At 42.4% G+C, this 22,324-nt stretch overlaps 1 protein-coding gene across 1 annotated transcript in view; it reads left to right on the top strand.

The window, feature by feature from the left end:
* Positions 1-918: 918 nt before the first annotated feature.
* il1rapl1a (interleukin 1 receptor accessory protein-like 1a) overlaps positions 919-22,324 on the top strand; it is a gene marked incomplete at both ends in the record, with an annotated part of 201,060 nt that continues 179,654 nt past the window's right edge. Inside the window, one exon of the mRNA XM_083889220.1 lies at positions 919-1,000. Within this exon, the coding sequence (XP_083745346.1) occupies positions 919-1,000 (82 nt within the window). The remainder of the gene's footprint in view (positions 1,001-22,324) is intronic.

Raw genomic sequence — 22,324 nt, 5'->3', positions numbered from 1 at the left:
TGTCCTGGACTGGCTTGGGGGTCTTCCGGTCGTACGTGGGCCTCTGTCTGCTCCTCCTGGGGATGGGGGGGCTTGTGGTCAGTCTCTGGTGTGTGGTGGGTGTGGGTCTCTGACCCGCTTTACCGGTGGGCGGTCTGGGGTGGTGGGCTGGCCCCACCCTGGGGCACCAGCGGGCTTTGGGTGCGGGAGGCCTGGGCCTCTTCAATCTGCCTGGGTGTGGGGTGGCTTGGAGCAAAGCCCATTAGCAAGTAGGCATCAATCGGCTGTTTCTTTGACTCTTTTTTTATTGAGCATTGTTCCTGTTATTTTGCTTTTTTTTTTTAATTTTACCATGAATACAGTGGTACTGGACCTGTTTCAGGAGCTGCGTGTTAAATGGTAATTACTACATGTTGGATTAAGTCATTTACTCAGAGACCAGGAGACGAGAATGAGTTACCTTCATCAATTAATTGAATGTATGAGCCAATAAGGATATATTGTGGGTATGTGCTATGTCTCTTCAAGTCACAAGGTGATGATTTGCAATTATCATTATCATGTCTCGCCCTTGCAGGTGATTAAAAGTGGTGTTTCTTACATATGTAATTATTTCTTTATTGATTTGTCAGCATCTTAGGGAACAGTTGCTTATAAGACGTATCCTTACTATGATAACTTGTCTAAATGGCTATCACGAGAGGAAATCGTTAGAAGAAAGACTCTCCAGGGAAATGATGAAATTGGTGTGCAGTGTGTGTGTGTGTGTGTGTGTGTCTGTCAGTGTGTGTGCGCATGCTCGATCCAGTGTTTGGTCTGTAACAAAACATCCATCCACACTGACATTGACAGACAAGGAGATACTTGATCACATTTACAAGGGCTGACTGATGGATCTTCTTCTGTTTTGTCTTTCCAGGCTGTGAGGACGGGGGGAAGATGAGACCTCCCAGCCCTCTGCTGATCCTGCTGTACATCACGCTGTCCAAGAGTGTGAAAGTGGTCTCCAAGAGGGGCTCAGGTATTTAACGCGCTGCTTCCTCCCACTTTTGGTGTCGCTTCCAGGCTGAAGCCTTCATCAGCATAGGCCTTACTTTTCAATTATTAACTGTTAACAGCTAATTATTATTATCTTCACTATTGGACCATTCTTATCTGATGAAAAGTCTTATATTATTGGTTATTGCTAAAATTGTACCTCATGGCAAACTTGTGCTATATGTAAAATAAATACAGCAGCAACCTTTACTGGTTAAAATGGTTAATGTGGTACCAATTTTAAAACAATGGAGAATGGCTGCCACCGATAAAAACTTTGCATATCACAGACCTGCACTTATAACCACATACATACATATATATATATGTATATATATATATATATATATACATATATATATATATATATATATATGTAGACATGCATATATATATATATATATATGGGTTTAAAAAAAGCTGTCAATCACCCTAATTGACCAAAGTTAGCCAGAGCTATGGTGCCGCATAACTGAAGACGCTGCAGAGTCACAGAGTTGTTATTACGCACCGCACAGGGAGCTTCGATTTACAGCGAGTTATCATACTTTTTTTTTTTTTTTTTCAAAACACGTTCTTTTCAGACCTGTAGTGACATATAAATAAAATTAAATGGGTGTTTAACAGTTTGGTACCTAAGAAATCTCAAATGGCACAGATGGTGCCAAACTGTGCCAGACGCCCAGACATCTCTTTACTAAAACCTCTGTAATTTCACTCTGCTTCATTTCAGCAGCATCAGACTTTGCACAGCTCATGTCCACATGTTGTTACATGAACTCCATGTGTTTTTAAGCTCCTACTGCATATTTTAAAGGTGATATTCGCTTTAAAATGCAATATTTTTTTAGGCGAGAGAAAAAAATCCTTCAGTTATGCTGTGTTCCATGAACATTTACTCTGACACAGTCGCATTTACAGTGAATATTACACCTCTGGTGGAATCTCACAAGTGTTATCTTCATCTTCAATCCATATAGAGCTTGTAACTGCAGAGGTTTACTCTATTTAGTTTGGGCATGACATTTTTGAGCAGGGACTCCAAAGAGAGGGTCAGGGAAGAAATGGTTAAGTTAAGTTTATGTTCACAAAATCAATGTAATATAGAGGTATACATTGATTAATAGAATTAGCTGGACCTCAATCAAGAGAGTTACTGCTACCAAGCAATCAGGTTATCAGTGACTGGGTCACCGAGGGTTAATATGGAACTAATTTTGGCTCTAAATGCCAGCAAATTGAACATCAATTGCGAACAAATGCAAAGGTCAAGCGTGAAAATGGAGCGAACAGAGATTTAAGGTGGAAGCTTTTCATGACATGAATGTAGAGGAGACTCTTAAAACATTGTGAAGACAAACTGCAATTTCCAAAGAAAATGTAGGTCTTATCCAATATTACGTCGTCTTTTTTATGCAGACATCATTAATAAACTACAAAGTGTTGAAAGGCTCCTGTTAAAACTATGTTTTTAGTTTATTTAAAGCGGAGCTAGACCGGAAGTTCCTATTATCGCTGTTTTTTTTGGTGTGTATCTGCGTCATTACCTTGTTAATGAAGCCCTGACGGTTCGAAACAAACAGTTCAGCCACTGCTGAGAACGTTGTGTTTTATTGTAATCTCGGGGCTCAACGAGATCACTGAAAATCCCGTAATAGTTACGTAAGCAGCGGTTCTCCTGAACAACCGATCGTCCTGCTCCGGGCACTAGTCCGGGCACATCCGGTTGCGTACATTGAACCGCAGAAGAAGAATAACGTCCGTTGTGGAGGCGTTTCACGAGCGACAGTGTCTTCTGACTCTGGGTCTGACACCGGTTTAAAGTCATAAAAGGGACTGCGGCGGGGAGTCGTGAAGAAGCTATTTTTAAACACTGTTAAAACAATGTTTTGATAATGAGGAGCAGTGCATCCGCCGTTCCAGAGGGGGGCGCTGCGCTTCTGAGAACGGATGTGCTGGATAGTACTGGCCAATCACAAGACTCTGTCTTCTGGGGGTGAAAATTCACCCTGAAACATCGCGGCTGAAAAACACCGTCAGAAAAGAGGATTTCTATCGGCTAGTTTACAGCAACTAGGAGGTTTTTGACCATAAAAACAAGTTAATATATGTAAGAAGACCTCCATAACTAACATTTATGTGCAACAGGACCACTCTATGTGACCTTTAAATTGTATGATTTGCCTTATATTTTGCATTGAGTTGGGGTACCCATGAGCATGGTATCCATGGTACCGGATAGCAATGCTTAGACTCAACATTGGTGGTAGCACAGAAGAGGAGGCAGATGAAGTAAGAATGTTTGGTAACGCTTTCTTTTACAGTCCCCTAATTACCTGGTATTTAGCTGGTAAATTCATGGTAACACTAAAGTGTTGCTAGGTAATTACCAAGGGTAATAAGATAAGTAAATACAGTGAAACCGTTGCCAAAATACTGGGTAATGCACGGTAATGTACTCGGTAAGTAAAGTAAAACTGTACTGTAAAAGAAAGCCAAGCTTGTTTCCATGTAATTACACACATTTTTAGGGTTAGGTTTGTTAGATTACCCCTTGGGTAAATAGCTAGTAATTAGGGGACTGTAGGTACCTGCTTATTACCAGTTTATAACCCAATAATACACTTACATTTACCATAGTTTTGCCATAGTTTAGCTGTACATACCTTCTTATTAACAGCAGTAATAACACGCTATAATTAACTATATAGTTACCAGGTAAATGCCCAGTATTTTGGCAACAGTTTCACTGTATTTACTTTCTTATAACCATTGGTAATTACCTAGTAACACTTTGGTGTTACCATGAATTTAACAGGTAAATACCTGGTAATTAGGGGACTGTAAAAGAAAGCGTTACCGAATGTTTTTTTTTTGATTGTCACTGAACAGGACACACATGAGTGAGGACAGTGTCCATTATCAGCTGATGGTTTGCTTGTTGTTAGGATCACAGATTGGAAACTCTTTTCCTTCCGCCACCTGTTGTGGCACCAACAGTCGGTCGATCGCTTCGTGTTCCTGTTTCTGATGTTTCTGGTCTTTTCTAGTGAGCCGTGTAAGCTCGAAGCCTGCCATCCACTTAAGTTTTGGCTTTATACTGGCTAATCTTACACTGTTTTTTTTTCTTTCTGCATTTTATAGACCTTGCTACTTATTGCCTCTTTATCAGGGGATGTGTTGGTTGTCTGAGCACTCGGCTCACCTGTTTTCTTTATAATTAAATGTGCTGCTCCACAAAACACAGCGCATAAAACAAAATATCTTAACAATGAAGATTGTACTCTATTTTGTGACATTAGTTATCAGTAAATGTTAAAATAATAAAACAGTTTACTTACCTTATATTAAAGATCGGTTGCAGTTGCATTTTTACAACCCATGGTCTTGCATTTACTTTGTATTATTTTGATAAAGTGAAACACCGACAGAATAGATGCTTATTTAAATTTTTAAACTGTACACAAATGCACTCACCATTCAGCATTACATATCACATTAATTGATAATGCTAATAACTACAGGACACTGAAAGCACCGTGTTGCTTATTCTTCTTCCTCTTCTTTATGTCTTTCCAGCAGTTGGCATCTGTAAAGTTGCATTACTCCCTCTTCCTGGATTTAATCATCTTCTTTTTTTTGGTGTTTTACAGCAGTTGGCATCTGTATTGTTGCTTTATTGACTTCTTCCCTTTTTTTGCACAGTGTAGCTATGTGCCCTTGCACTATCCCTGGTATTTGTCCTACATTCTGCAGTTTCTCTTCTTTGGTGTTTGATGGCAGCTAGAGCGCCCATAATGCTGCTGTTGTCAACAGGTGACTCACTCACGTCAAAGTCAGGGTGCAGTATCAGTTGTACTTACAAACCTCCCAGGTGTGGTATTAATAAAGTATCATCTTACCTTAGGATTGGGCAGGGTTCACTGGTCTTGTGCCAAGAATAGTCCAGCTATTCAAATGTTGATATGTGTATTTCTAGTCTCTCAAACTTTTTCACTTTAGCACTGCCGCTACAATGTCTTTACTAAATAAATAAATAAAATATTAAATAAATGATTTGCTGAATCAGTAAATTTCCATCTTTTTCTGGTTGTTTGTAAAATGTAAAAGCCATTATACTTCTCCGACTGCGTATGCATTATCCGTCTGCGTCACCACGGAGACGCCTCGAGCCTTTATACTTCTGCGTCGTGGACACGCGCTGCAATTTCCCGCCCGATCAGTAGGGGTCGCTGCGCAAGGTTGTTCTGCTTCAGGCTACAGTGAGCAATGGCGTCCGAGAAAGAAAGAGAGAGAAAGACTGTTGTTGTTGAAACAGTTGCCGTTTCTCACTTTTCTGTGTGACGGAACGCAGTTTTAAGATAATTTGAGGCGAGAAATTGGCCATTTAGAGTCTAAACATGTGCTGTGTGTGTTAAGATATGACGTATTTATAGTTTGGCAGCGGCGTTATCGGCGGGGATCAGCTCCGCCTCTGTGGACGCTCTGTGCTCACTGTGAGCCGGCACAGAGCAGCTTCGCTCGGCCTGTCCTGAGGACCAATCGCAGCTCTTGCCGTCTCCGTTGTCCCTTGACGGAGTGACGGACACTTAAAAAATATTTCGTGCAGTCGGAGACGACGCAGAGGCTCTTCGACAGGTTCTGCGTCGACGCAGAGTCTCTGCGTAGCCTACGCAGAGCACTTTACGAAGAAGTATAAATTGGGCTTTAGACTGTAGACTACATTGTTCAAGGGTCAGAATCAGTGTGGTATTTAATTATTAACATGATCATCAATTTACAGTATATAGTACGTTACTGGCCAATTTGCTGCAATAACAAACACTCTACATCAAAATAATACCGTTCAATAATAGGAAGGTATGAATTGTAGCAAATTCGACCTTATGTCTTTTATGTCCTGTGCACAGTTGAATGTGCGAAAGGGTTGCACAGTCAAAGCTGCGTCATGTGAAAATGTATGCGATTGCTTGGGTGCACATGTATAATTATGTGTTCCTCCGTATGTGCCTACACACACACACACACACACACACACACTGGTAGGAGTGCCTGAGTGGTTTTAAGCTTTCGTCCATGGAGGATTTCCATATAGATCAGAATCCAGACAGCACATAAGATCAATCCTTTGGGTCCTTTGGTCAAATATCGATAGCAGTAAAGTCAATATCACAGCCTAAGTTTGGGGTCAAAGGTGATTGAGTTTCCACGGGCAGTTTGGCCATTTAATACCATGTTGAAACTGTGCCTTTTGTACACAAAATATTATTTATGGGCGAATATGTAAAATCAGGACACTGACACTAATAGGGAAGTACAACCATAGTATTACTTCCCAATAACAAAATGTTCACCATACTGTTACTATACTGTATTGTAAAGTATGACTGATTAACCTGCCTCGTAAAACACCGTCCGGTAGATTGTTTTGGACGTTTGTCTTCATGTGCTGGACAGAGCTGCTGACCATCGACCCACTAAAATGTCAAAGCCGTTCATAAGAGCATCGTTGTTATAGTTGAGTCAAAATGTTGAGATTGATTTTTCCCACAAAGTATCCAGAGTTTGTAGCTCTCCGAAATCCTATAATTAATCAATATGGCGTCTGAGCTATGCCAAGTGTGTCACTAAGAACGAGGGAGCAAGACAAACATATGTATAACCACTGTATAATTGGGTATCAAAATGTGACAGATTTGGTTGTGAGTTTGTGATTGTCGCTGTGTGCACACTCTGTAGATACTTGTTTCATATATAGGAAAATCTACGGTAGACTAAAGCCCAATTTATACTTCTGCGTAAAGTGCTCTGCATAGGTTACGTAGAGACTCTGCGTCGACGTAGAGCCTGTCGAAGAGCCTCTACTTCGTCTCCGACTGCACAAAATATTTTTTAAGTGTCCGTCACTCCGTCAAGGGACAACGGAGACGGCAAGAGCTGCGATTGGTCCTCAGGACAGGCCGAGCGAAGCTGCTCTGTGCCGGCTCACAGTGAGCACCGAGCGTCCACAGAGGCGGAGCTGATCCCCGCCGATAACGTCGCTGCCAAACTATAAATACATCATATCTTAACACACACAGCACATGTTTAGACTCTAAATGGCCAATTTCTCGCCTCAAATTATCCTAAAACTGCGTTCCGTGACACAGAAAAGTGAGAAACGGCCACTGTTTCAACAACAACAGTCTTTCTCTCTCTTTCTTTCTCGGACGCCATTGCTCACTGTAGCCTGAAGCAGAACAACCTTGCGCAGCGACCCCTACTGATCGGGCGGGAAATTGCAGCGCGTGTCCGTCACCACGACGCAGAAGTATAAAGGCTCGAGGCGTCTCCGTGGTGACGCAGACGGATAACGCATTACGCAGTCGGAGAATTATAATGTGGCCTTAAGGCTTGTTACACCTCAAGAGATTCACTCCCAGAGACTCTGAGCAGGTCTTTGACAAAGACAAGCTGTCAAAGTCAATCTGTCAGACACCAATTGTCTCTCCATCATGGTCCAACCCAACTCTGTCTAGCCTGAGCAGGCCCATACTGGCCTGTCTGTTGGAGATAAGCCCATAAAGAGCCAACACATTTAATCAGACGACACATGGGATTCTTTAACTGGTGGATCAGACTGTTCACAAACCCATTGCTCAATTTACAATTTAAAGGTGACATAGAGTGGTCCTGTTGCACATAAATGTTAGTTATGGAGGTCTACTTACATATATTAACTTGTTTTTATGGTCAAAAACCTCCTAGTTGCTGTAAACGAACCGATAGAAATCCTCTTTTCTGACGGTGTTTTTCTGCTGCGAGATTTCAGAGTGAACTTTCACCCCCAGAAGACAGAGTCTTGTGATTGGCCAGTACTATCCAGCACATCCGTTCTCAGAAGCGCAGCGCCCCCCTCTGGAACGGTGGATGCACTGCTCCTCATTATCAAAACATTGTTTTAACAGTGTTTAAAAATAGCTTCTTCACGACTCCCCGCCGCAGTCCCTTTTATGACTTTAAACCGGAGTCAGACCCAGAGTCAGAAGACACTGTTGCTCGTGAAACACCTCCACAACGGACGTTATTCTTCTTCTGCGGTTCAATGTACGCAACCGGATGTGCCCGGACTAGTGCCCGGAGCAGGACGATCGGTTGTTCAGGAGAACCGCTGCTTACGTCACTATTACGGGATTTTCAGTGATCTCGTTGAGCCCCGAGATTACAATAAAACACAACGTTCTCAGCAGTGGCTGAACTGTTTGTTTAGAACCGTCAGGGCTTCATAAACAAGGTAATGACGCAGATACACACCAAAAAAACAGCGTTAATAGGAACTTCCGGTCTAGTTCCGCTTTAAAATATGGGTAGTAAAATACAGAATCAAGTAAATGATAAATGGTCTGTATTTATATAGCGCTATTCTAGTCTTGATGACAAGACTTAACACAAAAAGGTCTGCCATTTCATTCATTCACATTCATACTGTTGTGTATCAATCTTTGATACCTATTCATACATTGACGACACAGCTGTCTGGTGTAATGATTGTCTTTCTCAGGGACACATCGTCATGTAGACTAGCGAGTGACTCACTCTACCACTGAGCTACCGTCCCCATTCACATGCAGCGTCTTTTGATTAATCACAGGCTAGCTCTGGATTAATTGTGATTGATCATGATTAATTACACAGAGGACCAGGAATAGTATTCATATAACAAACTGAAACTCACCAACAAAAACAGTACAGTCAAAACATTCGCATTAAAAATAGATATTTTCTGGACTGAAAATGTATGTTTATGTTTTTGAAATTATGTTTTGGCATGAGGCGCCACCTAATGTTGTCTACCAACCAGTCAGTAGAGTCTCAGCTGCTGAGCAACCGCAGGTTGCCAGTTACGTAGCTACAATTGAAATTAAACGAAAGGAAACCTAAAAGACCAAAGCGAGGGTCTATATAGGACATGCTTACGAACTAAGTTAGCCAAGCCAGGTGCATTTTCACCACCGGTGGTCCTTTTGGGGGAAAGTGGGGAACATAGGACCCAGGGAACATAGGGATGATCCCTTTAAAGCGGAACTAGACCGGAAGTTCCTATTAACGCTGTTTTTTTGGTGTGTATCTGCGTCATTACCTTGTTTATGAAGCCCTGACGGTTGGAAACAAACAGTTCAGCCATTGCTGAGAACATTGTGTTTTATTGTAATCTCGGGGCTCAACGAGATCACTGAAAATCCCGTAAGAGTTACATAAGCAGCGGTTCTCCTGAACAACCGATCCTCCTGCTCCGGGCACTAGTCCGGGCACATCCGGTTGCGTACATTGAACCGCAGAAGAAGAATAACGTCCGTTGTGGAGGTGTTTCACGAGCAACAGTGTCTTCTGACTCTGGGTCTGACTTCGGTTTAAAGTCATAAAGGGACTGCGGCGGGGAGTCGTGAAGAAGCTATTTTTAAACACTGTTAAAACAATGTTTTGATAATGAGGAGCAGTGCATCCACCGTTCCAGAGGGGGGCGCTGCGCTTCTGAGAACGGATGTGCTGGATAGTACTGGCCAATCACAAGACTCTGTCTTCTGGGGGTGAAAGTTCACTCTGAAATCTCGCAGCAGAAAAACACCGTCAGAAAAGAGGATTTCTATCGGCTCGTTTACAGCAACTAGGAGGTTTTTGACCATAAAAACAAGTTAATATATGTAAGTAGACCTCCATAACTAACATTTATGTGCAACAGGACCACTCTATGTCACCTTTAACACGTTAATTAGGTAGTAGGTCAACCTGTTTTTTGTCAACTATGAAATAAACTCAGTACCTCTAATCATCATCCATGGTGAAGCGCCTTCATCAGTTGGTGAAGATAGGATGACTTTAGACTCAGGGGGTGAGGGAAATTTGCAGCTGCAGCTACTTCTGTCACAATCTCAGTGAGGATCAAAAAATATGCACGTATTCAACCTTGGCACCAAAGGAAAATGTTATTGCTATTGTCATAGTCTATCCAGAATAAAAAAGCTCTGTCTTGCTCTCCAGTTTATAAGATTCGGGGCAGGTCTGAAAGCAATAGAGAGAAAAGAAAAATGATCAGACATACTCTTTGTCTCTGTGGATTCTTTGTATTCTAATACACTTGTTGCCATCGCTGTTCTCACTGGACTGGATCAGAGTTTCATTTTCAGTTGTCATGGGAAGTTTGGGGGTGAAGTGGAAACGGTAGACAGTCGACCGAATAAAACCCGCATCTCTTTATTTTCCAGCCTTGGGTAGAAAATCTTAGTCTTTGTGAATTGAATACACCTGGCGTCATCCTAAGCAATGCCTGCTGCACAACTACACACGCATGAGGGTTAAGTCCTGACCACTTCTGCCTCATTAAACCGAAGCAATCGAAAAAAAAATTACACCTCGTTTATCCAACTGAAATACGCACAGAACGGCGACATCCCGTCGCTTTGTGATGTATCGCAACAATGGGGATTTACTAGACCCTGTGGAAATGAGACTCTTTCAGTTAAACCTTTTTAATTCACCCATTGATGGATTTGTGCTTGAGCCACAATATAGGTTTCTGTGCGTGACCGCACGGGAGATCGTTATAGTCGTGAAATATGAGCATCGTATGCCGCGGCATGTCTGCTGCGGGGCTGATGGCAAAAACAGTAAAAGGCAGTGAACAATATCTGCTCTGCTGTAAACTTGAACATTAACCATGGGTGTAATAGGAGGACTGGTCGCAGTGACTCAAAATGGCACCATAAGTTCTATGGTTGATGCCGCTCGCTGTATACATAATGCCAAAAAAACGTATTTCAATCCAATCGCACCACGGCCACCTTCAGAAGCACACCCTGCTTTATTACTCTCCATGGGACCAGTTACAAAATGGATGTCATAGTGTATAGAAGGAAACCCCGAAACCAGTGATTTGAGACCATTAACTCCCCAGGAAAATGTTTACTGATGTTATAAATCAAGTGAGAAGGAGAAGAAGCTCATTTCTCATAAACTTTAATTCAAATAGTTTTTTTTTCCCTTGCAAGCTAGTGGAGTCCCAGTGGTCATTCAAGAGAATACAGGTTTCAGGCACTTTGATATTGGCTTCATCCAGAGTCAATAAAGGCTATTTTGAAGATGCGTTTTCTTCTTGTGGGCCCCGAAACATCCTCTGTACCTTAAAGGTGACATAGAGTGGTCCTGTTGCACATAAATGTTAGTTATGGAGGTCTACTTACATATATTAACTTGTTTTTATGGTCAAAAACCTCCTAGTTGCTGTAAACGAGCCGATAGAAATCCTCTTTTCTGACGGTGTTTTTCTGCTGCGAGATTTCAGAGTGAACTTTCACCCCCAGAAGACAGAGTCTTGTGATTGGCCAGTACTATCCAGCACATCCGTTCTCAGAAGCGCAGCTCCCCCCTCTGGAACGGTGGATGCACTGCTCCTCATTATCAAAACATTGTTTTAACAGTGTTTAAAAATAGCTTCTTCACGACTCCCCGCCGCAGTCCCTTTGATGACTTTAAACCGGAGTCAGACCCAGAGTCAGAAGACACTGTTGCTCGTGAAACACCTCCACAACAGACGTTATTCTTCTTCTGCGGTTCAATGTACGCAACCGGATGTGCCCGGACTAGTGCCCGGAGCAGGACGATCTGCTGTTCAGGAGAACCGCTGCTTACGTAACTATTACGGGATTTTCAGTGATCTCGTTGAGCCCCGAGATTACAATAAAACACAACGTTCTCAGCAATGGCTGAACTGTTTGTTTAGAACCGTCAGGGCTTCATAAACAAGGTAATGACGCAGATACACACCAAAAAAACAGCGATAATAGGAACTTCCGGTCTAGTTCCGCTTTAAGGCTTATAGCCTTGACTCAATATTTAGATTTTATGTTGATACATATATCAGAAATCTGTAAAATTGGGAGAATTAGATTCCTGTCTCAGATAAACATTATAGGAAGCATTAAAGTAAACCCAATCAACCTCGGAAACTATGTTAGCCTAGGAGTCCCAACATGCAAGCACACTAGGCACCTCGCCAACCAAATTCAAACACACCTGGTCAAACTTAGAACAGTTTTAACGGAGTTACACGAGCCACCATTTCTGACATCTTACCTCAGGATTGCGTAAGAGTATATAGCTGCAGTGCAGGAATGTATTTCACATACATTAGATTAAAATCCATGGGGTTGGTCAGAAACTGCGGAAAATTGCTTCTTGGCCTCGTTTTTGTCTTGATGGCTCACCACATGCGGAGGGGGTTAGAGATGTGCCGGGACATACATACATTGCTTGTTCATCAATCAGTGTCACCTTTTTGTGAGTTTGGTTTTGTGCGTCGTCATGAGTCAACATGGGCCCAGCTTGTGTGCAGTCATTTGCCCTGGACTCACTTCCAGGACATAGACGTACAATATGCCCAAATTATGAACTGCTCGCAGCTGCAACCTCGGCAGCATCATAGCCTCTGTTCCCACACAGAGGCAACAAAAATAAAACATTGCATGAACACCCCCCACCGGAGCATGCACACCGGTGATCATGCACTCCAAACACCAGACAATACACTTCACTATCCAAGGCCTGCTGACCAGTCTGTTAGCTGGAATAATGGCATTTAAACAACACAGCCTTCAGGGATGAGTGAACATGCTGCAGTGGAAAACTACATTCTACACTCAGATTAAATGCAAGCAAGGGAGCCTCACTATGACTTACATTGTCTTAACCTAGTTGAGGCACTAAATACAGTAAATATATTGAGATCTTGATCTTGCCTGTAATACAGTTACTGACTCTACACAAAAGGTGCAATATAAATGAAAGGATCCTCTTGCAAGAAATATAAGCAAATCTACTTAAAGGGACAATATGTAGTATTTATGGGTTTATATAACCCAAATCCACTTTTTTATACATATTATGTGCTCCTGCATTGTCTAGTCGCTGTATAATAGTTTTTGTTTCATTTTCGTAGTGTTTCAAAAAGTCATGTAAAATAACATGGTCGCGGGCCGCGGTTGCATAGCCACTGTTAGCAGAGAGACGCCATGTTTCTACCGGAGCCTGTAAGGACAAACGCGAGAGAACAAATCAAGCGTCTCTTTACTTGTAGCTGAAGTCCCGCCTCCACTCTCTCCGCTTCGTCTGCTACGGCCGCGGTAGCTCCGCCCTCTCCCTCGCCTCACGAACCTCATCTGCTGACACGGAGAAAGACGACGAGGACGACATTTGACCAGCTGAGGACACCGTAGCGCTCAGGGAAGGGAGGGGGTGAGCAGAGGAGCAGGTCTTTGTTGTAAATTTCAGCCTCTCCTCTAAACTACTTACTTCACCTTTAATACAGTTACTGAATCTACATAAAAGGTGCAATATAAATGAAAGGATCCTCCTGCAAGAAATATAAGCAAATCTACTTAAAGGTGAAGTAAGTAGTTTATAGTGCCATCTAGAGGAGAGGCTGAAATTTACAACAAAGAACTGCTCCTCTGCTCACCCCCTCCCTTCCCTGAGCTCTACGGTGTCCTCAGCCGGTCAAATGTCGTCCTCGTTGTCGGCGATGTATGAATAGGTATCAAAGATTGATACACAACAGTCGGCGAGGGAGAGGGCGGAGCTACCGCGGCCGTAGCAGACGAAGCGGAGAGAGTGGAGGCGGGACTTCCTGCTACAAGTAAAGAGACGCTTGATTTGTTCTCTCACGTTTTTTCCTTACAGGCTCCGGTAGAAACATGGCGTCTCGCTGCTAACAGTGGCTATGCAACCGCGGCCCGCGACCAAGTTATTTTACATGACTTTTTGAAACACTACAAAAATGAAACAAAGAATATTATACAGCGACTAGACAATGCAGGAGCACATAATATGTATAAAAAAGTGGATTTTGGGTCATATAAACCCATAAATACTACATATTGTCCCTTTAAAGGTGAAGTAAGTAGTTTATAGTGCCATCTAGAGGAGAGGCTGAAATTTACAACAGAGAACTGCTCCTCTGCTCACCCCCTCCCTTCCCTGAGCGCTACGGTATCCGCAGCCGGTCAAATGTCGTCCTCGTCGTCTTTCTCCGTGTCAGCAGATGAGGTTCGTGAGGCAAGTAAAGAGACGCTTGATTTGTTCTCTCGCGTTTGTCCTTACAGGCTCCTGTAGAAACATGGCGTCTCTCTGCTAACAGTGGCTATGCAACCGCGGCCCGCGACCGTGTTATTTTACATGACTTTTTGAAACACTACGAAAATGAAACAAAAACTATTATACAGCGACTAGACAATGCAGGAGCACATAATATGTATAAAAAAGTGGATTTTGGGTTATATAAACCCATAAATACTACACAGTGGTCAGCTGAAAGTGGGAAAACTTGTGACACAAAGTACGTTACATGAATTTAAACTAAATATCTAATTCACATGCTCAAAAAAGGAGAGACTTCAGAGCAGCACAGAGGGTTCCCAGCTGCAACTGCTGGTGTAATGTAGCATAGTGTCCCAAAAGCCTCTGCAGTCAGCTCACTGTCTACATACCCTGATGTGGCAGGGAATAGCTAGAGTCAATGATCCTAGCAATGTGTGTGTGTGTGTGTGCGAGATTGTATTCATCGGACTGTTTCTCCTTGTGTGACTTGTGATATAGCCCAACTATGGCCTCTCTCTCTCTCTCTCTCTCTCTCTCTGAGCAGGATACTAATAATAATACTGCCAGTATTCTAGATGACTCTGCAAATCCTGCTCTAAATTCCCTGATAAGAGCCTGCCACGGATAACTGTAAATCTGACACGGCCCCAAGGCAGAGTGGGGGGATGAGGTTTTTTTTCGACGGAGCTGACGCCTGAATAACCTCATGATAAGTAGGAGGACGGCGACACAAAATCAAGCCGATCGGTCAGTTATGGCGTTTGATATATAACGTTCTCGTTTTTTTTGTTTCACAAATCATACTGCTGCAATGTCTGTGACGTCGCCCCCTGTCATGAGGGCTGAATGAAAAACACAAGTAAGACGCAGTGAGACCTTGTCTACTTGCCATGCTTGTCTCGAGGTACTTGTATTGGACATTCATTCCTCTCATTTACTGGTAGAACAGTGTAATAGTTCATTGATAGATCAGCTGTCCACACTGATGCTAGCCAGTTCTATTTAACCTTCAACTTCTAAAGTCTAAAAATGATTCTACAATTCCGAGAGTAGTTTGAGCCTCTCTCTCTGTTTGCTAAGCCAATTATTTTTTAATGCTCATTAGCACATTGCTGTACTTGCCCTTGGTGTTTTTTTTCAGTAAGCAGCGATATCAAACTAATGATGCGCTGATAGACGTGTAAGTGGAAAATATGTCATTGAATATTGAAACACTGGAGAAAATATGTGCACAGCCATAAACCCTTAAAGCAGAACTAGACCGGAAGTTCCTATTAACGCTGTTTTTTTTGGTGTGTATCTGCGTCATTACCTTGTTTATGAAGCCCTGACGGTTCTAAACAAACAGTTCAGCCACTGCTGAGAACGTTGTGTTTTATTGTAATCTCGGGGCTCAACGAGATCACTGAAAATCCCGTAATAGTTCACGTAAACAGCGGTTCTCCTGAACAACCGATCGTCCTGCTCCGGGCACTAGTCCGGGCACATCCGGTTGCGTACATTGAACCACATTGTACGTTGTGGAGGTGTTTCACGAGCAACAGTGTCTTCTGACTCTGGGTCTGACTCCGGGTCAAAGTCATAAAAGGGACTGCCGCGGGGAGTCGTGAAGAAGCTATTTTTAAACACTCTTAAAACAATGTTTTGATAATGAGGAGCAGTGCATCCACCGTTCCAGAGGGGGGCGCTGCACTTCTGAGAACGGATGTGCTGGATAGTACTGGCCAATCACAAGACTCTGTCTTCTGGGGGTGAAAGTTCACTCTGAAATCTCGCAGCAGAAAAACACCGTCAGAAAAGAGGATTTATATCGGCTCGTTTACAGCAACTAGGAGGTTTTTGACCATAAAAACAAGTTAATATATGTAAGTAGACCTCCATAACTAACATTTATGTGCAACAGGACCACTCTATGTCACCTTTAAAATCCTTGCTTGTTTCGGCCCCTCTGACATGCACATAATGTGTATTTAATGAACGTGTACTGGACATAATCCAGCGTTCAAACCTCAACATCAAACCTGTTACTCTTTGTGGCTGATTGCTGAATGGAAATATACAATATAGAAACAAACAGAGGATATAGTTTAAACCCTGGACGTTTTTTGTTCATTTTGTGCCGTTGTGCGGTTCACAACACACCAGGGTAAGTACAGAGGCTGTACTGGCCTGGTCAATACCTCTCTCTAAATGATGAGGAATGACCTGTGCTGCAGTTACTGTGCCGGGAGATTGATCACATGCTAGGTACTGGAGATTAAATGGCTTTCTTGTCGGGAGCCAGGCTGCCACTGAATGGCGCATTGTGTGGATACAAGCTTGTTTTTTATTTCACGGCTCACAACAGCTGCATAGGCCAGCATATGGAGGCAATCAAGCCATCAGAGTGTTTATTATTATTATAATAATGAAATAGGATTACAGTATATATATGGTAATATATATATCAATTGCATCAGTTTCTTTCAAAGACAAGAATTTGGATACCATCGTTGCTAGCCACCATTCTGCAAAACTGCACTATTACATACATCTAGTCAATGGCTCATTGACACATACAGAATATCTTATAAGCCAATGACATGTCAGCAATTCAGTACATTTAGGCATGTAGACATGGGCCATGACCTTTTGTTGAAGTTTAAACTGAGTATCAGTATTAGAGAGAAAGTGTTATTGGTGACTTTGAAAGCCATTTCAAAGCCACAGATATCACTTTGCTGATAAAGGAAAAGTGAATGCCAAACGAGCTAAACTAAGGGCGCTTTCACACCACTAGTTCGATTATTTGATCCGCACCAGGCAATACAATTGTTATTATGTAACATATGACTCCGCTTGGTCCGCTTTCACACCAGCAAACGAACCAAAATTGGCCCGATTGACGTTTCATCAATGTGTTTATATCTTCCGGTAGAAAAGCGCCAATTTTGACTCACTATGGAGCAATAACACGTTCGCACATTGCTACTTGCTCTGATCTTCGTTTATTACATTCTCTGTATTGGCCATTTTTGGCAAAAATATCCAATTTGAGTAATGAGTCGCGGCTGCGTCTGGAGAACAATCAGCTGATGCGCTGGAGTCGGCGAAGATGTATAGCGCTATTTTCATGAATGCAGTCGTGCTAACTATGAGACGAAGATTGCTCCAAAGACCTACAAGGTAGACTATGTCCATGGCATTTACTGCAGAATATGGTTTGGACCCGAGTTCGCGTTCTCACCAGAGGGACCGCACCAGTGTCCGACATTTGGTGCGGAGTCAAGCGGACCGAGACCACCTCTTTTTGGGCGGTCTCGGTCCGCTTGATTTGGTGCGGACCCGAGTGCGATTGATGCTTTCACACCAACGAAAACGAAACGAACTAGAGTTTTTGGTTCGAATGGATCGTTTGGTGTGAAAGCGCCCTGAGTGACTACTGATCTGCTGATACTTTCCTGCACACCTACCTCTTGGGTTGGCAGAGAATGGTCAACAAAAGACAAATTACTTAGAAATTAATTAGAAAATGATTTGCTGATGCCAGACGTCAGAGTAGAATGACCAGCTATTCAAAATGACATCGAGGCAACAGTAACTCAAATAACCGTTACAATCAAGGTACACAGGAGCCCATCTGTAAATGCACAACACACTGGACATTGAAAAATATGGGCTACATCAGCAGAAGACTTCATTGGGTGGGTTAGGCTCTGGCCACTTTATGAGGGGTCCTCTGTGCCTAATAAAGTGGCTAGTGGGTGTGTGCAAAATTTGTTTTCACTGATCAACAGTAGATTTTTTTTGTGCCAGGTGGAGAGACTGTGTTTATTTATATAGTTGGTCTTGAAATTGTTTCTAATGGTTTTCATTTAAAGACATTTAAAGACTCATCGCATCCTGGTTTATGTTCGTTCAGGGACGTTACACATACGTATGCAATGCACAATTTGTCTGTGTGTGTGTGTGCGTGTGTGTGTGTGTGAAGGCTATGGTGTGTGCAGAAAGGGGAGGCTCCAGTGAGCAGATTATTAAGAATTGACATGTGGTATGATACGTATGTGCTGGTCTTCACTGATAATGAAGCAATTATGCTGAGGAAACATTTCACAGTGTGTGGAACGAGTAAATACTACGTAATATAACACGCGTGACGAGCATTTGCGCGGCTGTTGTGTGGTTAAAAAATTTGCGCACCACAAAAATAGTTTGTGCTGCACGCTTGTTTTGGTCAAGAGAGACAATGAAGAAGACCATAACCATGGAAAGGAAGTCAACTGCTACTCACTTATATACAACCCAGAGCTCAACAGATGAGAAATTGCAACTACTTAAAGGGACAATGTGTAGTATTTATGGGTTTATATAACCCAAAATCCACTTTTTTATACATATTATGTGCTCCTGCATTGTCTAGTCGCTTGTTTCATTTTCGTAGTGTTTCAAAAAGTCATGTAAAATAACACGGTCGCGGGCCGCGGTTGCATAGCCACTGTTAGCAGCGAGACGCCATGTTTCTACCGGAGCCTGTAAGGACAAACGCGAGAGAACAAATCAAGCGTCTCTTTACTTGTAGCAGGAAGTCCCGCCTCCACTCTCTCCGCTTCGTCTGCTACGGCCGCGGTAGCTCCGCCCTCTCCCTCGCCTCACGAACCTCATCTGCTGACACGGAGAAAGACGACGAGGACGACATTTGACCGGCTGAGGATACCGTAGCGCTCAGGGAAGGGAGGGGGGTGAGCAGAGGAGCAGTTCTTTGTTGTACATTTCAGCCTCTCCTCTAGATGGCACTATAAACTACTTACTTCACCTTTAAGGTCACACATTTAAAGTGCTTTTTTTTAATTTGACACTTGACACAAAGGTTTGTGTTTGACTGCACTTTGACAGTAATTACATCAGATGTCTTTGGAAAAACCCAGAGGTTATACCCGCAGGCTGCAAAACTACACAGACCAGCATGTTAGAAACCCCTCCAGGCCATTTAAACTACAATTACCCTCGGCCATCTGTCATCCTCTTCTGTCAAAGGAGCGATATGCACTCAGATGCTATCGTCAGAACCTTTGGAAAATCACAGAAGTGCGAGTGTAGCTCGAGTAGCAATAAAACCACATGTCGTGGATCACACGGTGTTTTGTGTGTTTCTAGCTCCTATTTCTCATTAAGATAAAAACTTACAAAAAAAAAAGTGAGCTCCATGCTGAGACTGTGGGGGAGGGAATCTGAGTACGTCTCCAAATGCTAATGAGAAAAGCCTGCTTCAACACAATGCTTTGTCTTTGCGGGCATTCATCGGAGCATGATTGTGTGTGTGTGTGTGTGTGTGTGTGTGTGTGTGTAGTAGTGTACTTTCCTCCAAAGGTAAGGCGATATCCAAGCAGTTATTTTTACATATCATTAGTAGCGCAGTGCAGCCCCATCACCCTGACAACTACATCCCTTTCCTTTCCGTCTCTGCTTATCACCATAACAACTAATCTACTGTAAATACTGCTTTCTCGCTGTCAGCCTTTCTCTCTCCGTTTTTTTTTTTGTCATCGCTCTTTATTTATTTCTGCAATCTCTAGATTTTTTTTGCGTTTTTCAACCCACCCCTCTTGTTGCCACAGCACCGTCCTCATCCTTCAGTTCTGCCCGCCAGTTTCCTCCGTCCCCGTCTATAGTTGTTCTGTTTGGAGTTCATTTTTCTCTCTGCCACTACAGATTGTGGGTGGTTCTGGCGACTGCTCAGTAACCTTTCCACTGCTTCACATTGTGCGAGTGCCCGAGCTCACATGGCGATCGATAAAAAAAAAGGCAGCTGTATAAGTAATCCAGCATTCCTACATTGATTTTCTTGTTCTAAGCAAGAGGTGCATTTAAAGGCATATGTCTTTGCATATACTCACAAATATATGCTTATACTAGTAGATATGTGCTGTATATACCTGATATGATGAAGGTATGTGTTTAGAACATTGGTTCCGGGGGGCAATGGCGGCCCGCAGAAACATTTCTGGCGGCCCCGCAGTGAATTACAGTTGATAGTTTTAATCCAGGAGCGACTAAGCTTGTTAAATGTTTATTGGACATTACTGGATACAGACCAATAAGTGTAAACAAAAATACTGGGTATTTACCTGGTTTCTATATGGTGAATTTTAGTGTATTATTGGGTTATAAGCTGGTAATAAGCAGGTAGCTACAGCCCCCAATTACTAGCTATTTACCCAGTAAATATATGGTAACAGAAATGTGTTACTTGGTATTAACCTGTAATTAGAAGGTAAGAACAATGGCCAAAATACTAGTGATGGGAATTCCGGCTCTTTTTAGAGAACCGGCTCTTTCGGCTCGGCTCACTAAAAAGAACCGGCTCTTTCGGCTCGGCTCACTAAAATGAACCGGCTCTTTCGGCTCCCAAGCGGCTCTTCAGGTTGTTTGATTGGTTTCATTAATTTATCAACAACAATATAAAATTATGCACAAAATTAATTACTAAAGTAAAAGAAACGTGCTTTTTATTCATATATGTTAATTATATAAATATGCTTTTATTGATACACTCCACATAAAATGTAAAAAATAAATTATAAAATACAAAAACAACTATTTACAATTCAACTTTTAACTATTTCAATTGTCAACTTTTTCCTTTTAAACAAATTTAAAGAGAAACAACACAAAACACTGCAAACCACAACATAATAAAATATAGATTAAAATATGGAAAACAAAAAGAAAAAAATGAACACCCAGATCTTTAATTAAGGTCGAGGTTGGCATTTAGAAATACCAAGTGCCTCAGCTGTGCAGGTTGTTTGTGGAGCCGGCTCTGTAGGATATTCTTTTCTACAGAGATTCAAAAAAAACACAGCTCCCAAGAAAGAGCCGGCTCCCGTCGTTCACTTCAAAGAGCCCGCTCTAAGAGCCGTTTCATTCGCGACCGACCCATCACTACAAAATACTGGGTAATTAACCAATAAATTATAAAGCGTTATTATATTAATGCTTAAATTACATTATATTAACGCTTATATTACTTAACGCTAAACTGTAGAACTGCAATCTGGTCATTAAAATGATTACAAATGGGATTTCTTTGTGTTTTTTTTTTCGTTTTTTTTTCCTTTGGCGGCCCTCAGTCCAATGTTGGGTTCCTAAATTGGCCCTAAGGTATCAAAACTTTGAGAACCCCTGGTTTCGAAGATCAAGCGAGCGCCATTGCCTTTGTGTTTGACCTAAATGTGTTATTGACGGCGAGCCTGGCCCTGACAACTTGATTGGTCTACTCCGCTCCAGGATTAACTTGCCAGCGTGGCAGGCTTTTACAATCAAAGATCAAGCCAACGGTCTGTTTGGCTGAGTAGCTGTGGGATTGACTTTATAGCCTGACGTGCTAAAGTTATCCCAAGGTTGAGCAGTATAGCAAGGACACGCATGCTTCTTTTTGTGGTCTGCGTATAGATCTACAATCTAAAAGAGAAAGGTGATGGAAAACACAAAGAAAAACCCCCCTTTCACGTCTGTTAATTTTGCATTTTTTATTATTTTCTCTGCTTCTCTTGTTTCCGTTTGCCTGACTTCCTCTTTGCTATACATCACTAATTGCTCTGTTTCCCTTCCTTGTGCCCTCTTGATTGTCTAACTCAGTCGTTTCATCATCATCATCATCATCATCAGCAGAAGAGAGGTCACCTTTGTGCACCTTTGCTCCATTTCCTGTCTATTTCTCCGCTCACATACTCCACGTCCATCTACTTTTCTTTTCACTTTATATCCAAAGCTCAGGGGAAGCCCTCCTGCATCGCCTTCTTACATAACCGCCTCCGCCCTCACACTCCTGGATGAGTGCATAATGTAAAAAAAAGTAGTGTGAGTTTCCAAGGCAGAGGGAAAATTTCAATATAATCACAGCTCACTAAATATTTGGTAGTGTCCTTCTAATAGTCGGCCGTGCCGAAAATAAATATCTGATTAACGTATCCTCAGATAACTGCAAGATTGACTGGCAACAAATAGAACCCGAGGAAACAAACAAAAGGATGAAAGACGCACTTGAATGTTGAGTGTTTTGGAGTAAACCGGTTGAAATGCCGTTTGAAAGGATGTTCTTTCAGGCAGCTCTTAACATACATTTTGAATTCCTATATTGTCCCTTCTCTGGCTCATTCCCATACACTACACTATGCTTCAGTGGCTTGCCTTATGCAAC

This window comes from Microchirus variegatus (assembly GCF_963457635.1).
Source record: "Microchirus variegatus genome assembly, chromosome: 5".
In the NCBI taxonomy this organism is placed as follows: Eukaryota; Metazoa; Chordata; class Actinopteri; order Pleuronectiformes; family Soleidae; genus Microchirus; species Microchirus variegatus.
Note: the sequence above shows the minus strand (reverse complement) of the source record. Positions and strands in the feature narration are given on the sequence as shown.